Source organism: Anser cygnoides, chromosome 5 (genome assembly GCF_040182565.1).
Source record: "Anser cygnoides isolate HZ-2024a breed goose chromosome 5, Taihu_goose_T2T_genome, whole genome shotgun sequence".
NCBI classification, from domain to species: domain Eukaryota; kingdom Metazoa; phylum Chordata; class Aves; order Anseriformes; family Anatidae; genus Anser; species Anser cygnoides.
Genome location: NC_089877.1, coordinates 20,415,225 through 20,428,412, shown reverse-complemented (window position 1 = coordinate 20,428,412; position 13,188 = coordinate 20,415,225). Strand labels below are relative to the sequence as shown.

General features: G+C 52.4%; 1 protein-coding gene across 9 annotated transcripts in view; it reads left to right on the top strand.

Moving 5' to 3' along the window:
• Positions 1-246: 246 nt before the first annotated feature.
• CRACR2B (calcium release activated channel regulator 2B) overlaps positions 247-13,188 on the top strand; it is a 46,254-nt gene continuing 33,312 nt past the window's right edge. For 4 of the 9 annotated variants that reach the window (XR_010831825.1, XR_010831824.1, XM_048058813.2 and 1 more), the window contains exon 1: positions 8,226-8,926. Coding sequence is in view for 6 of the 9 variants with exons in the window: in XM_048058813.2 (XP_047914770.2) it covers positions 8,712-8,926 (215 nt within the window). In the remaining 3 variants the exon portion in view is untranslated. Of the gene's footprint in view, positions 376-8,210; positions 8,927-13,188 lie in introns of those variants that run through there. The other 5 variants (XM_048058826.2, XM_048058814.2, XM_066997975.1 and 2 more) reach the window with 5 other exon arrangements.

Sequence of the window (13,188 nt, the reverse complement as noted above, 5' to 3'; positions counted from 1 at the left end):
GCCAGACTAAACTATCATAATTAATACCACAGCGTGCAGCTGACGAAGCAAACAGCATTCTCGCCTTCAGTGACAGCAAAACCAAGCACCGCAACCCGCTGCCGTTAACCTACGAAGTTTTTATTTCTCCACAAACCAGCCCGGTGCCCCGGCGGGGGAGCGCCTGAGGGCAGCGAGCCCCGGCCCCACCTCGCCCTTGGCGGCGGCCGGGGGTGCTGCTCGCCCCCCGGGGCAGCTCGGAGGGCGCAGGGGCAGCCCCGGCCCGCGGCCCCGCTCGGTTCCGGGTCGTGGCCGCCCCCAGCGGTGCCCTGGGCTCCCTTCTCCCCGGGCAGAGCCGCCGCAGGTGCCCGCTGCGCTCCCCCTTTGCCGGACCCGGTAAGCGGCGAGGCGCGGGGGGCTTGGCGGGGCGGGCAGCGTCCGTGCCTTCCCCGGGCGGAGCTCCGAGCCGGGGCTCTGCGGGGCTGGGAGGGGGTGAACGGGGACGTGTCGCCCCATGGGGCCGCCCGGGAGCTGCCGGTGCCTGCCCCGAGCCGGGCCGGCCGCCCCCTGCCCCGCCATTTTGTGCGGCCGAGGTGGGCGCTGCCATATGGCGGCCGGGCGGGAGCCCCTCAGGGGGCAGAGCCGGCAGCGAGGCGCTGCTGAGGGGCGGCCGGGCCGATAAGAGAGAATGAAGGGTGTTTGTCCCTGTCTGGAGCACCTCGTCCCTTCCGTCTGCCCCGTCCCACGGAAGCTGGTGGTGCCCGGTGCTCGGGGGGTGTGTGTGCAGGGCTGCCCCCTCCGTCAGGTTGACCTGATGGCCCCACGTCTTGCCATCCCCTCTTCGTGTTGTTGTCCCCTCATCACGTTGGCCTCCCTACCTGCACTGGCCAGCTCTGCTCCTTCGCAGGAGCTCCCCGGCTTTGCGGTGTGCTTGTTGAGGAGGCAGCAAGGAGAGGGGAGTTGTGAGCCAAGGGCTTTCTGTCTGCTGTGAGTGTCCCTGTTCGCTCAGAGCTAAATATCCGCCTCTTCCCCAGCTGTCGGTAGTCTCTCCCTAGTGAAAGATGGGTATGGATTCGCATTCCTTCACAAAACCTCTTCCCTGACCAAATGCTGCTTCTGAAGGCATAGGTGCAGCCATGGCTGGGCGATGGGGAGCGCGGTCCTGGTGCATCTGGGCTTGGGAACTGCTCTCCCGTGTGCCTTCTCCCCTCTCTGTTGCTCTGTAGTCTGCAGGCTCCCTAGAAATTAGGAGTTTACAGCCCAGGGACCTTGGTTTTGTATGCAAGTGACTGAACTAAATGAAGATATTTTATTTTCCCTTTTTTTTTCCAGCACCCTCTGTTCTTTCTTGCCAAGATCCAGGTACAGATGACACTGGGTATGTGGTAGCAGCCTCTGTGGCTCTTGTGCATCAGTGATGCCATGCTATAGCAGCTATGTTAGTGCTTCTCCTTCCCTTCTGAAGAGATTCGAGAGTTTTCCCTCCCATAAGGGACAGCCTTGCCTTCAGACTGCAGCATCTTTCTCTTTAACGTCCAGTGAGCATGGCATGCACTTCAGTGAACTTGTATATTAAACCTCAGATCCTTCCTGTAGGACTTCCTGAAACAGCAAGGGGAAAAAGAGGCCAGTGATTGCCAGCCTCAGATAGAGAGAAATGGCTGTGCTCAGGAATGTCCTGAGGAGACGTGATAATCAAAATACAATTTCCTTGTTTAAACGTGACCTATTGAATCCTTGGTTGTTCTGAGGGAGACGGTGGTTGTTGGGACTCCCGGAAAACTGGTAGCTTCTAGGCTTACTTTATGCAGGTTCAGGAGCAATTCTAACCTTACTTTTCATGTTCTAAAGCTATATTTATTTCTGAGGATCATATAAGCAGGTATATACATACAAACATGCATATCCATCTGCTGAGAGCTATGGGAATCCCTGTGCTAGATCAGAGGGGGGTAGCATTCTTCAGGGTATCGTTCTTTTTGTCTTTCTGCTGACAGTGGCAAGCTAAGCTGGGTACTGTAAAGTGTCTGTTTGGAAAGTCTGCTTGCCTGTTTTGTTTGTCCTTTTCAAGTAGGACAACCCCCCGCCTCAATTTGGTGCATGTAATGAATCAAGACTTTCATCTGCTGGTCTGAAAGTTGTATTGCAGATGAGGGCTCCATGTGTGGCTGTCTACAGCAGTCTGCGGGCAATGCTGGGGTCTGCTGTTACTCGTGACTTTGCCAGGCAGCCTCGGAGAATAAACTAATGGGATGAGGTTCGATTGACAAGTAACATAAATCCAATAGGCACAGCTCCCGGCACTGCGTTCTTCATGGTCAGAGAGCTTTGCAGATATTGATCCTCACGTACAGTAAACTAGGTTTGGTTTCCATAATATAGCCCACATGTTACACACTGCCTAAATTTTTTTGATTTGATAAGGCTGCTGTGGGGACTGAATCCTCCCAGCTCTTTTTGCCTGCTTGCAGGAGCTCATCTTAACTTTAAAGACAGTGACAAGAAACTTTAGCTGTAGTCTGTTTTCTTCCGCTGATCAGAGCAGTGTCTTCCCTGTTCCTGCCAGACACCGTTACTTGTTGTCCATATAAAGGCCAAGATGGAAATATTTGTTTTACTTCACAAATCTGAATCCTGAATGATCCGTTTTGTTGTAGCATCCAAAGAGCAGTGTTGAAACAGTAAGGCTTTCTGTCCTTTGTTGCTGTGCTCCCTTTGCAGTACGGCATAGCCCAGCAGCTTGAAATGGAGATACTCCTGCTCAGTGTCGTTCCAATTGCCTCTCTTAGTATTTTTCTAACAGTTTTCTCTTTCCCTCATCTTGCTGTCTAAAACCTTAATTTCTTGGCAGATCTCGAGATGGATTTTGCTAAGTATGGACCTAATTACACATGCTGCTAAGCAAACCTGACCTCTGCAGCTCTTCAGGGAGCACTGAGGTGGGTTCACTAAATGTTCCCTGTACACTTCTGCTGCAGTAACAAGCACAACGTGCTCTTCTCAGGCCATATGTTCGCAAAGTTTGGCAGCCCTAAGTGTTTGAAAATCACCAGGCAGACATTAAAAAAAAAAAAAAAGTGCCATGGGATGACTTAAGTGTTGGCTTTTTTTTTGAAAGTGGTGTTATTAATTTGTTTTCTCATGCTGATCTGCCTTAAATATTTCTGGTTGTTGTGGATATTTCTGTGTCTCTGTATAAGCTGCCAGGAATGCGTGAATCTCAGTTTTTTGCTTGACTGCAGGACCTAAGCACTTCAAGTGGAATAACAAATTGTGTAAGCTTTGGGAGAAAATGATGCCAAACCTGATGTTAATGGCTGTTACGGGCTGTGGTACTGTGACTTTTCAAACGATGTCTGGAGCCTTGGTTATCTTTCCTGTGCTTCTTTCGGGTTGGGACAAAGTGGTTGGGAAGCCCTGTGGACTTTTTAACCAAGGGTTTTCCTCTTACCTCTTGTCATAGAGCACTAAGGCGGGGGCATAAATTGTCTTGTGTTGTTAGAGACTGACTTTAATCGTAGGGTTGTTTTGAAGGAAGTGGGGTATGGTGCAGTGCACTGAAAGGGTACAGTGCTCTTAGCTGGTTGGCATAACTAGGGGAAAATCTGCCAAGTACTAAGATCGAGAAGGAAGAGGCTTGTAACATCCCTTCTTTCTGTCTAGTTGGACTGCAGTTGGGATAATGGGCCGTGAAGTGTGTGCTTGAAGGGCATCTCTTTAGCAGAGATGTCATCCAAAGGAGGAGCTGTTGTGTGTCTGCTTCTAGTCTTAATCTCTGTGCTGGTACGAGGCTGTATTGCTTTTCTGCACGAGATAATGGTCCTGACAACGTGGAAGAGACTGCCTGATTCGGGAGGATGTGCAACAATTACACAAAACTGAAAGTCCTACAGGTACACTTGGTGTTGTCCTGAGGATGGCAGGAGACCTCTATATATGTAACCAGGAGTCCTGAACCTCCTGACGTCTGCTGTGACAGTGCAGGGCTGGCCTGAGCTTGTAACGCTGGGAAGGTCAGGCAGGCGGGAAGATGTCAGCGTTCAAAGCACGTAATGTAACGTGGGGCAAGGCAACCTGCGCTTCTGAAGAGGAAATGAAAGAACGAGTAGCTCTTAAGACCTCTTCTGCAGCTTTTTGAAAGAATTAGCCTGCAGCATGTGTGCAGGTTGAAGGCCAAAGCGATGCTGTGAAGGTTGAAAGCATCCACTCCTGTTGCTGTAGCTGTGCAATCAAGGTAACAGGGTCCAGCCGCTCACTGATTCCTATCTCATGCTCCTCAAACGAATAACAAGTAGGATATACCTGTAGGCCTTTGGAGGTCTAAGACTGGTATCCCCGTGGTGTAAAAATAGAAATGTGAAATGTTTAGGCTGTGCAGTGTTGGTGACCCATGCCTAAGGTGTAATTAAAGCAGCTAGCCAGGAGGGAGCTGTGTGAGCCAGCCTAGGGGCATGTGCAGGGAGCTGTAGGAGTGCAGCTGGGGTTTAAGTCGCTGGGGGCTGCTTGTGCTGGCGGATTGCAGGTGCAGGGTGCTACATCTGCTATCTGCCACGCTTCCCTGAAAGGTGGAGAAAAACAAACCTTTGGGGAATAATCCAGAAAAAGTCCACGTGGGGGCTTGGGAGAGGTGCAGGGAGGCACATCTGGTACATACTACAGGAAAACTTGATGGCCCTCGCTGTTCCAGTAGCTGAATACGCTGAATGCTCTGTCATGTTCAGCAAAACATCTCCGAGCAGTGCTTTTATCTGGCTTAGTTTCCCCTCTGTAACATGGAGAAGAGGAGACTGAGCTCATCTAAGCTGTGGGCGGCCTGTGGGTTGGCAGTGTGACGGATTTGGAAATCTCCTCTCTAGACAAATGGTCTAACTCCCAGAAAAACAACATCAACCGGCCCGAGCCTTATCTACCGGCAAGGACTAGCGCGGCTGCGCTGCATCCAGAGAAAGTGAGCTGCGTGACCGTGCCCGGAGCGGCTGAGGTGAAGGGATGAGGTGTGCAAATACTGCCGAGACTTATTTTCCACCTCGCTCTCGCTTGTGGGCCAAATGCAAATATCCGTGTTGCTTTGCAGGTGGGACAGGTTGCCCTGCGGAGCAGGCTGGCCTTCCCTCTCCGCTGTGAATCACCAGAGGCCTCCTCCTGGACGTTGGCCTTTGTCCAGCCGCCCTCCTGGAGCAGACACAGAGCTCCTGAGCTTTGCCCAAGGAGGAAGGCGAGCGTCATCGTTTAGATAAGATAAACCGTGCCCAAATAAATCCTTGTTACCCTTGGCAGGCGCGGCTAACCGCCAGCCGGGGTTCGCGCAGCCCCGAGGAACTGCCAGGCCTCGCCTCTGCGAAATGCGGAGACCTGGAGGGGAGGTGGGTGTGACAGTGGTGCGGTTGTGCCGCGAGGGATGGCGACAGCAAGGCCTGAGGGGTGTGAGAGAAGGAACGGCCACCCGCTGGCTCTGCCGGCAGGACTTGCGCTGCGTGCTCCTGTGCTGCTGAGGGCTGGAGTTGCAGCTCTGTGAGCGGTGGGCCTGCAGAGCTTGGGGTCCTCTGAGCAGGGCCGTGCAGGTGCCCCGGTGTCCGACAGGGCTGAGGGGTTTTCTGTCGGCAGCGCTTGGCGGAGCCTCTCTCTTCAGCTGCCCGGGTTTTGAAGCTCGAGGGTGTCTGCTGTCCTGAGCTGTGCCCTTCTGCCTTGTATCGTGGGAACTCGGGAAAGAATTTGGATTTATTGGAGGGAAGAAGGACAAACGCAGATGCCCCTGCAAATGCGTGCTTCTTCTGTACGCTTTGCTACTGTGCGTGAGAGCTGCCTTCCCTCCTCCTCCCCCTCTTTGCCTCTTACAGGAGTTTGCAAGGTTTCTCTTCCACCCTCCTTCCCTCCCGCCCAAACTGGCATTTAGACACGGCGCCAGAGGAATAATCCTCTGCTCCACACAGATGCACAAACCCCTTTGATTTAATGTGTTTCCTATGGCACAAAAAATAAAGTCTTTTGCTTCCAATGCAAATCTGGTTGCTCGCTCTAAGCCGCTGAATGCAAATGCACCACTTGTAGTTATTCGCTCTGGGAAGAGCGGTATGGGCTTTATGTAAAATATACAGATAAGATGTCAGAAGCTCGTCAGCAAGCGCAGCAACACATGCATTTGTGCTGGAGAGAGGTCAGTGTGGCAGCGGTTCGTTCCCGATGATCCCGTAAATAGCTCTTGCCAACTTAGGGTTGGTGTATCATTATCTCCTTGTGATGTGTGTATGGGCCTGTTCTCCCGTACGAGGCGTCCTTGGTCTTAAAGGACGGATCCGCAGGGAGGGAAGTGAACAAGCCTCTCCCATTACGCTTAACTCAGTCCTGCTTTCAACACGATTTCTTTAGCTGATTTAAATTGCAGACCGCTAATCCAGCTGAGGTGCGAGCACCGTTCCCTTCCCACATCCCCTGCACGTGGGGAGAGAGAAACTGCACTGAGCAAACAGCTGCTGCAGGAGGAGAGCACTGCCTCGGGAGAACGCGGCGTCGGCTAGTAAGATTCACCGAGTGATATTAATGTAGAAAAACCCATTTCTCTCTGTTTTGTTGGTCCCCTTCTCTCTGCCTTCCTGCGGTGATGCTGCTCGCCTCCCGTTTTTGAACTTGTGAGGTGGGGTGCTAGGCAGGGGGATGTGTCAGGCCGTTGGTGTCAAAGAAGTTGGTGTTTGTAGAAGTGGATTAACACGTACGAGCTATGGGTGCGTTGGGGGTTGGCTGGTTGTTCTCTCCCCTCTCTCCTTGTGCAGGATCCCCCCATCCCAGCGCAGGATCAGTGCAGGCTACGGTTTGGTGACTCACCCTGCTCTGACGCCTGGCTCTCTCTTCTCGATTCAGGCTGGGCGAATAACGCTCGGTCTGTAATAGTGCTCGAGAGCCCTTGTGATTGCCCAGCTATGGGGAGGCTGCAACGATGCTTAGGTTGGCTTAATCCAATCCGATCCGAAAATCCACTTCTCTGAACAATGAACGTGTGGTGGGGTGGCGTTCAAGTGTCTTTAGGAAATGAGAAACCTTCCTGGCAGCGGTGGGTGAAGGCTTTTTCTTTTCACCGCGTACAACTGAACGCACAGGATGTGCGGTATGGTTGAATTAGCATTACTATGGGAACCATAACTTTTTGTGTTCCCTGACCTTTACCTGCATAATGCTAAAGATTCGTTAATGTGGCTCCAAAATGCTTTTTTTCTGTTGTTGTTGAATAAGCTTTTTGTCGTGGTCAGTACTAGAAGCGGCTTTATAAAGGACTCCAGGGGGAGGTTAGAGAGGAGCAGGCCCTGAGGCGCAGAAGAGCGGTTCGTTGCCTTCTGGGTGCTGTCTTAGCAGCGCCCCAGCCGATACGAGGCGTGCGAGCTGGGACCACGGTTCAGCGTTAAGCGTCGCCTCTGCACCAACAGTAAACAAGCCGGTGAGTAAATTCCCCTGCTCAGAGGCAGGTAACTCGCTTGGTCTGATCTTTTTATGCCTCGGGTGCACTGCTAGAGCCTGCCCCAAAGGGTGTGTGGTCCTGGGGCTGAGGCGAAGCCAGGGAGGAGAAGAGTGGAGCCATGGAGGTCCTAGCTGGAGGGGAGCAGGGCTGCCATCCTGCAGCACAGAGCCCTCCCAGACCTCTTGGGAGAGCTGGCTGCAGGGAAGGAAGGGGCCTTGTGGTGGTTCAGGCTGTGAAGCTGAGGAACTGGCATGCTTTAGTGATGGCTCGTGTGGAGCCTTTCCTCCTCGTTTTGTCGTCTCACCTTTGGGACTGCAGGGAGGCATTCCTGTCCGGTTGTGCTCCTACCCTCCTCTAAGGGAAGCAAAGCACACGAGGAAGGACCCACCTCTACCTTTGCTTCCTGCGGATCCCCTCGTTGCCTGCTGCTGGGAGGATGGGGCTGTGTGGAGCTCCCCCCTTCGCAGTCTGTAGGCTGATGAGGTCTCTGCTGATCAGGTGCCAGGCAGAGACTTCTCAGTGGGAAACAGGTGGGAGAGCGGGGTTTGCTCCCTGCCGTGCCCTGCACAACAAAGGTTGTTTGCTGGGCAGATAGCATCCTCGAGGCTGATGCAAAGAGGCGTTTGGGCTGGGGGTGAGCACAGGGGATGAAACCATGCCGAGTGATGACGAGTTGGCATGCTGGGCTCTCACTGCGCTCGCTTTTCCTTCCTTTGTCACTAAGGGGAGGTGATGCAGCTGGAGCTGCCTTTGAGCGACAAACCCCCACCCTCGTTCAGCATCCCAGACTGGCAGAGGGCTTTGGTTCCTTTTGGTGGTGCTGTGGGATGAGGGAGCGCTCCGGCTGGTGGCAGGATAGAGGGTGGTGGCGTCTCGGGCTGCTTGGCTGAGGAAGTCCCGTGGTGTGCGTCCCACCGCCGGGGTACGTTCTGCTGTGCTTTGGGAAGCTGCTCCTTGCACCGTAGCCTTCTGCCTTGCTGTTCCTTTCTCCCAAGCTCTCTTTGGGAAGTAGGCAGTAGCCAGCTATGTAAAAGTGGAATCAAACTTAAGGCAGGATTCATGGGGACAGTTTCCAGCCCGGTCCTTGCAGAAGCGGGACGGGAGGTAGGCAGCAAGCTGTGTGCCTTCCCCGAGGAGCTCCAGCTGTGCCTGTAAGGTCAGCACGGGACGAGAGAGCATTGCTTCTTACCGTTCCTTCCCCTCTTGCCCTAGGCAGCTCAGGAACGAGCCCTTCTTCCCAGCTGTGTGTGAGACAGGATTATGAGGAATTTGCCTGGGGAACGTAATGGCAAGATTTCTTGTACTGCTTTCCGAAGCGACTGCTGCTAGCCTCTGCTGGAAAGGGGATGCGATGCGTGGGGAGCGTTGCAAACCACACCTCCTCGCTTGGACCTGCTCTGATTCTCTGTTTACAGTGGCGGTGTCATTTCTTCGCTGGCTTTTTGGTGTGGAACACTGCTGGCTGCAGGGAAGGGGAACGACACCGTCCTGCTTCTCGAGGTATTTGGGGACAGCCGCTGGGAGAGAGGAGAGGAGGCTGTGTAACAGGGGAAAGGAGGTGGAGAAAGCCTCTCTCAGGCAAGGAATTATTTGAGCAGAAGGAAGACTGAAGGAGTTTGCAAGTTGCTGTGTCTCGGCGGTTGCTGCCTCGGGACTTTCTGCTCTGACTTCCTGCTTTTGCTTTAAAGAAGCAGAGCGGGGACGGGAGGGACCCGCTGCCTGCAGGGGCACGCCGTGTGCCTGCAGGAAAATGTCGCTGCTCCCGGGGCAGGGGGGAAATGTATTGATTGGTTTGGAAGAGCTGGAGACGCTTAATTAGCAGATGGTTAATTTTTCATTTTTTTTTTTCAGATTACCCAACGTCTTTGCACGTTTTGGGCTGAAAACACTTGCTTTCAGTTTTGATAAGGTTCTGCAGGTCGCTTAACTAATTCTGGTGACTCGATGGTTTTGGAACTGTGGCTTTGGGGTAATCACTGCAATAGTTACGTTTTCCAGAGCAAAGGAAGAAGAAGTATGAGCTTACAGTATGTGGGACTGTGATATTTTCTCAAGAAACAGGTGTCGTGAGCTGGCTAGATTGAAAACTAAGGATTTTCTTCTGCATGCTTTGTGAAAGTTTAGAATTATTCTTTAAAAACATTCCTTGTGTTTTTTGCTCCTTGCGCTCCCCGGTGCGCGGGGAACGTGTGTGCGCTGCACGTGTTGTTCTGGAGGAGTGGTTCAGGGCTTGTGGCTGCTTAAAACACCGGGTTTCCGTCTTGTGGCACTCCGAGGCTTTCCGTATGTTCTTGGGATTGTCCCCCCCGTGTGAGAAAGGGAAAGGATATTTCTGGTACCTCGTGGGAGAGCCCGGAGCTCCTGGGCGTTCAGAGTGGATCCTCTCTCCTTTATGGGGAGGAAGCAGGAGTGTTGACTCCCTGGATCCAAGACTTTTCGTGTGGCCTGATAGCCAGGTGGTGTCTGTGCTCAGGAAACGGATTTCATCCTTTTCCAGTGCTCAGGTTCCTGTGGCATTTCAGGAAAGGTGCGTAGCACGGCCGGCACCTCCTTAGCTCGCAGAAAGGGACGAGCCTGTACCTTTATACCCACTGTTATCCCAGTGGGGCCTCGGCTGAGAGGTACCCAGGTGTCACGCAGCAGCGATCCGGGCGTTTTGGTGGGGCAGGGAACGGGTTAACGGGCTTCTCGGAAATCGGCTTCACCCAGCTGTGTTTGTTGTTTTAACAGCACTGCGGGAAGGTCAAACTGCCCGTGGGTCCCATGCATTGCTCGTGGGCGAAACCAATACAGTGCCAGCCACAGACAGGCTTCTCCGGGGGCTGTGCTCTCTAGAAATCCTCTCCCTGCTCATTCCCGCTCGCTAATCTTTGCCAAGTGTTTTTGTCCTTGAAGTGTGCTTTGCAGATTCAGCACGGCGAGGTAGAACTTCTCTCCCTGGTCCTGTTGCTAACATCCATGCAAGCCAGAAATGGTTAGGGTGGTGAGATGGCCGCGTCCGGTTTTCAAGAGACTGGAGATGAGTTGCCTTGGATGAGGAGAAAATGGTTGAACTTCACGCACCCCCTGCAGCTGTAGCCCTCTGGAGGAGTTTTTCACGTGCTGCAGAGAGCTTGCTGGCTCAGATGGAGAAGAAATCTGTCCAGTAAGCAGTGTGAGTAGAGTAGAGGTTCTCCTTCAAAAGCGGCCTGGGTGGTCTGATGCTCTGGTCTGGTGTTTTATCTGTGTGTGGTGAGGGAACTATTGGAGGACAGCATTAGGCTGTTGATTTTTGTTTGTAGAAGGTTAATTTCAAGGTCAAGGATGTTAAACAAAGATGAAGGCTTTCCCCGCTTCTGGGGAAAAGCGTGCCGGTCACCTGGGATAGGATTGTCACAGGATTTTTAGCCTTTGCGCAAAGAGGGCACTGAAGTTGCTGAGGAACCTTGCAGCGGGCCAGGAGGGGCTCGGGGCCAGAACAGTGGCCAGCTATTGGGAAATTTAATGAAGAAGTGGCAACAAGATTGGGATCCAGCTAGAGGAATGGCCAGGCTGAACCAGCACCGTGTATTCAACAGCAGCTGGTAGCAGGTACCCTCCTCTTCCCATCACAAATGCAGAACAATACGTCCCTAGTACGCTCGGTCGGTTGCTTGTGGCTCAGAGATTTCTCTCAGCTAAAAAGAGAGATTTTTTGTAACAGCCCTTTATGGACAAACTCAGGAAGGAAAAACTAACCACTTCTGCAGCCCGTGGATGCGTATGACATCCTCGGCATCCTGTGTTAGGGAGTTCCACGCTTTAACAGCGCGTGAAGAAGTGCTTCCTTGTGCTTTGTGCGCACCACCCAATTTTATCTGAGGCTGCCGAATTCTTCTCTCCGAGATGACAGTGACTGGGGACAGTTGTTTACCGGCTCTGCCATTCAGGAATTGGTTACGTGCATGACTCCATAAAAACAAATTTCTGCGCTCAAAGCTTTTGTGTATCCTTTAGGACCTTTCGTCCATTTATTCAGCAAAAATGTGTCTCTGGATAATACATTTTTGCCTTTCGAGTACTCTGAAGACACCAAGAGGGTGCGTGTGGCTCGTCACCAGCAGAGGACTGAGGACTCCCCTCGCTCAAGGCAGCGGAGCTCGGGAGGAATTGCCAGTGATGTTCCATTCAGGGTGCCAAGGAGCTGCTCTGGATTGACGTCTTCTCCTGTAAAAACTCTTTGAAAGCCCCGAGGTGCGATCTGCCTCCCGACTGCTGTGCTCAAAGCGCCGACCTTCAGCTTCGCAACGCTGCCGGCAGCGCTCAGCGGGGAATAAAGGTTGTGTTACCTCGTCACGGGTAAAATATCCTGTCTTTCTCAATTGCTGGGCTCGAGCTGATTGCCCCTGTCCTCTAGCAACCACATACTTGTGGTGGAACATTAACAGCAGTGGCATCAGCGAGAAACTTGATCCCTCCAGAGCCTTCTCCACTTGACTAAGTGAGCGATATTTACTTTCTTCCGGATAATTGTGTCCTTTGTGGATGTGCAGCGAGATCTCCGATCTGTGGAAGTGCACTGACTTCTTCGTGACGCCGAAGGGCGTAATGTTGTGGGGTTTTTCCATTCCTCTGCCGTCGGGGTGTATGAAATGAATCCTTACGTTGCATTGTTGGAGATGTCGCAATGTTCTGGTTTGTCTCATTAAAAAAAAAAAAAGTTTGGGGAAACTTGAAAGACTTTATAAAGTGAAGAAATTTTTAAAAATGACTTGTTATTAAGCTAGCTGTTGCTATTTGTCATATTTTGTTGCAGGCATGTTCTTTATTTTGTGGAAAATCAGCTGCATGCTAGTTATATTGACACATCCTAGACCGTTAGCTGTTTATGGAAAAAATGTGTTTTGGATTTAGTTTTTAATTGCTGAGAATTAACTCTCGGCCCAAATACTGCTGGAGGAAAAACTGATGCTTTCTCTCCCGCTCCCCAAGAAAAACAACCCAACCAAAGCCAAAACCCCGGCTAGCAGGAGCGGTTCCAGAGCAAACACACGCCCGCGGTGTTTGCGGTGCCAGCAGGGTGACACGGCCGGCGTGACAGCTGCAGAGTGTCCCTGGCTCGCGATAGGTATGGCAGAGGGGCAGTGCGTGGGCGCGACGGAGACGGAGCATTTGTGGCCGTCTCCTGGGGAAAGGATATTGTCAGGGGATGTCGTGGACACCTGGCGGTCTTGGAGACGTTGCTGCGATGACTCTTGGCGTGTGTCGGTGCTTTCTGTTGCGGTGTTGAGCCGAGAAGCTCAGAAGGCAGCAGCGAGTGCAGTTCAGGAAGTTCATCAGCGCTCACGCCTTGAAATAAAGCAGAGAGCCGTCTCCAGCTGGACGCAGATAGGGGCGTGCAGCCTGCATCCAGCAGGTTTCTTCTCGGCAGGTTTCTTTGACAAAGTTCAAGAAGTTGGCGTGACAAGTCGTAAAAAACGAGTTCCTGTTTGAGGTGAGGGAAGTGCTGAACTGGAGCAGAGTGCGTTTTCTGAGATGCTGCTGTGAATGGCGGAGCCCATTCCAGCAGTCCGTGGTTCTGGGATATACCTCTTTATCTTCCTGGCACATCCCATAGTGAAGTCACCCATCGATATTGCAGCACGGGTTAGCTCAGAGCTATCAGGCTGGGCTAATCTCCCGCTGAATAAACAACACAAAGGTTCCTGGATTCGTTCCTATTTCCTTAAAGGGATACAATCAAGTGCAGGCAATTAAAAGAGAGAGAGAGAGAGTGTGCATGAAGTCTAGCTCGAGATATTACA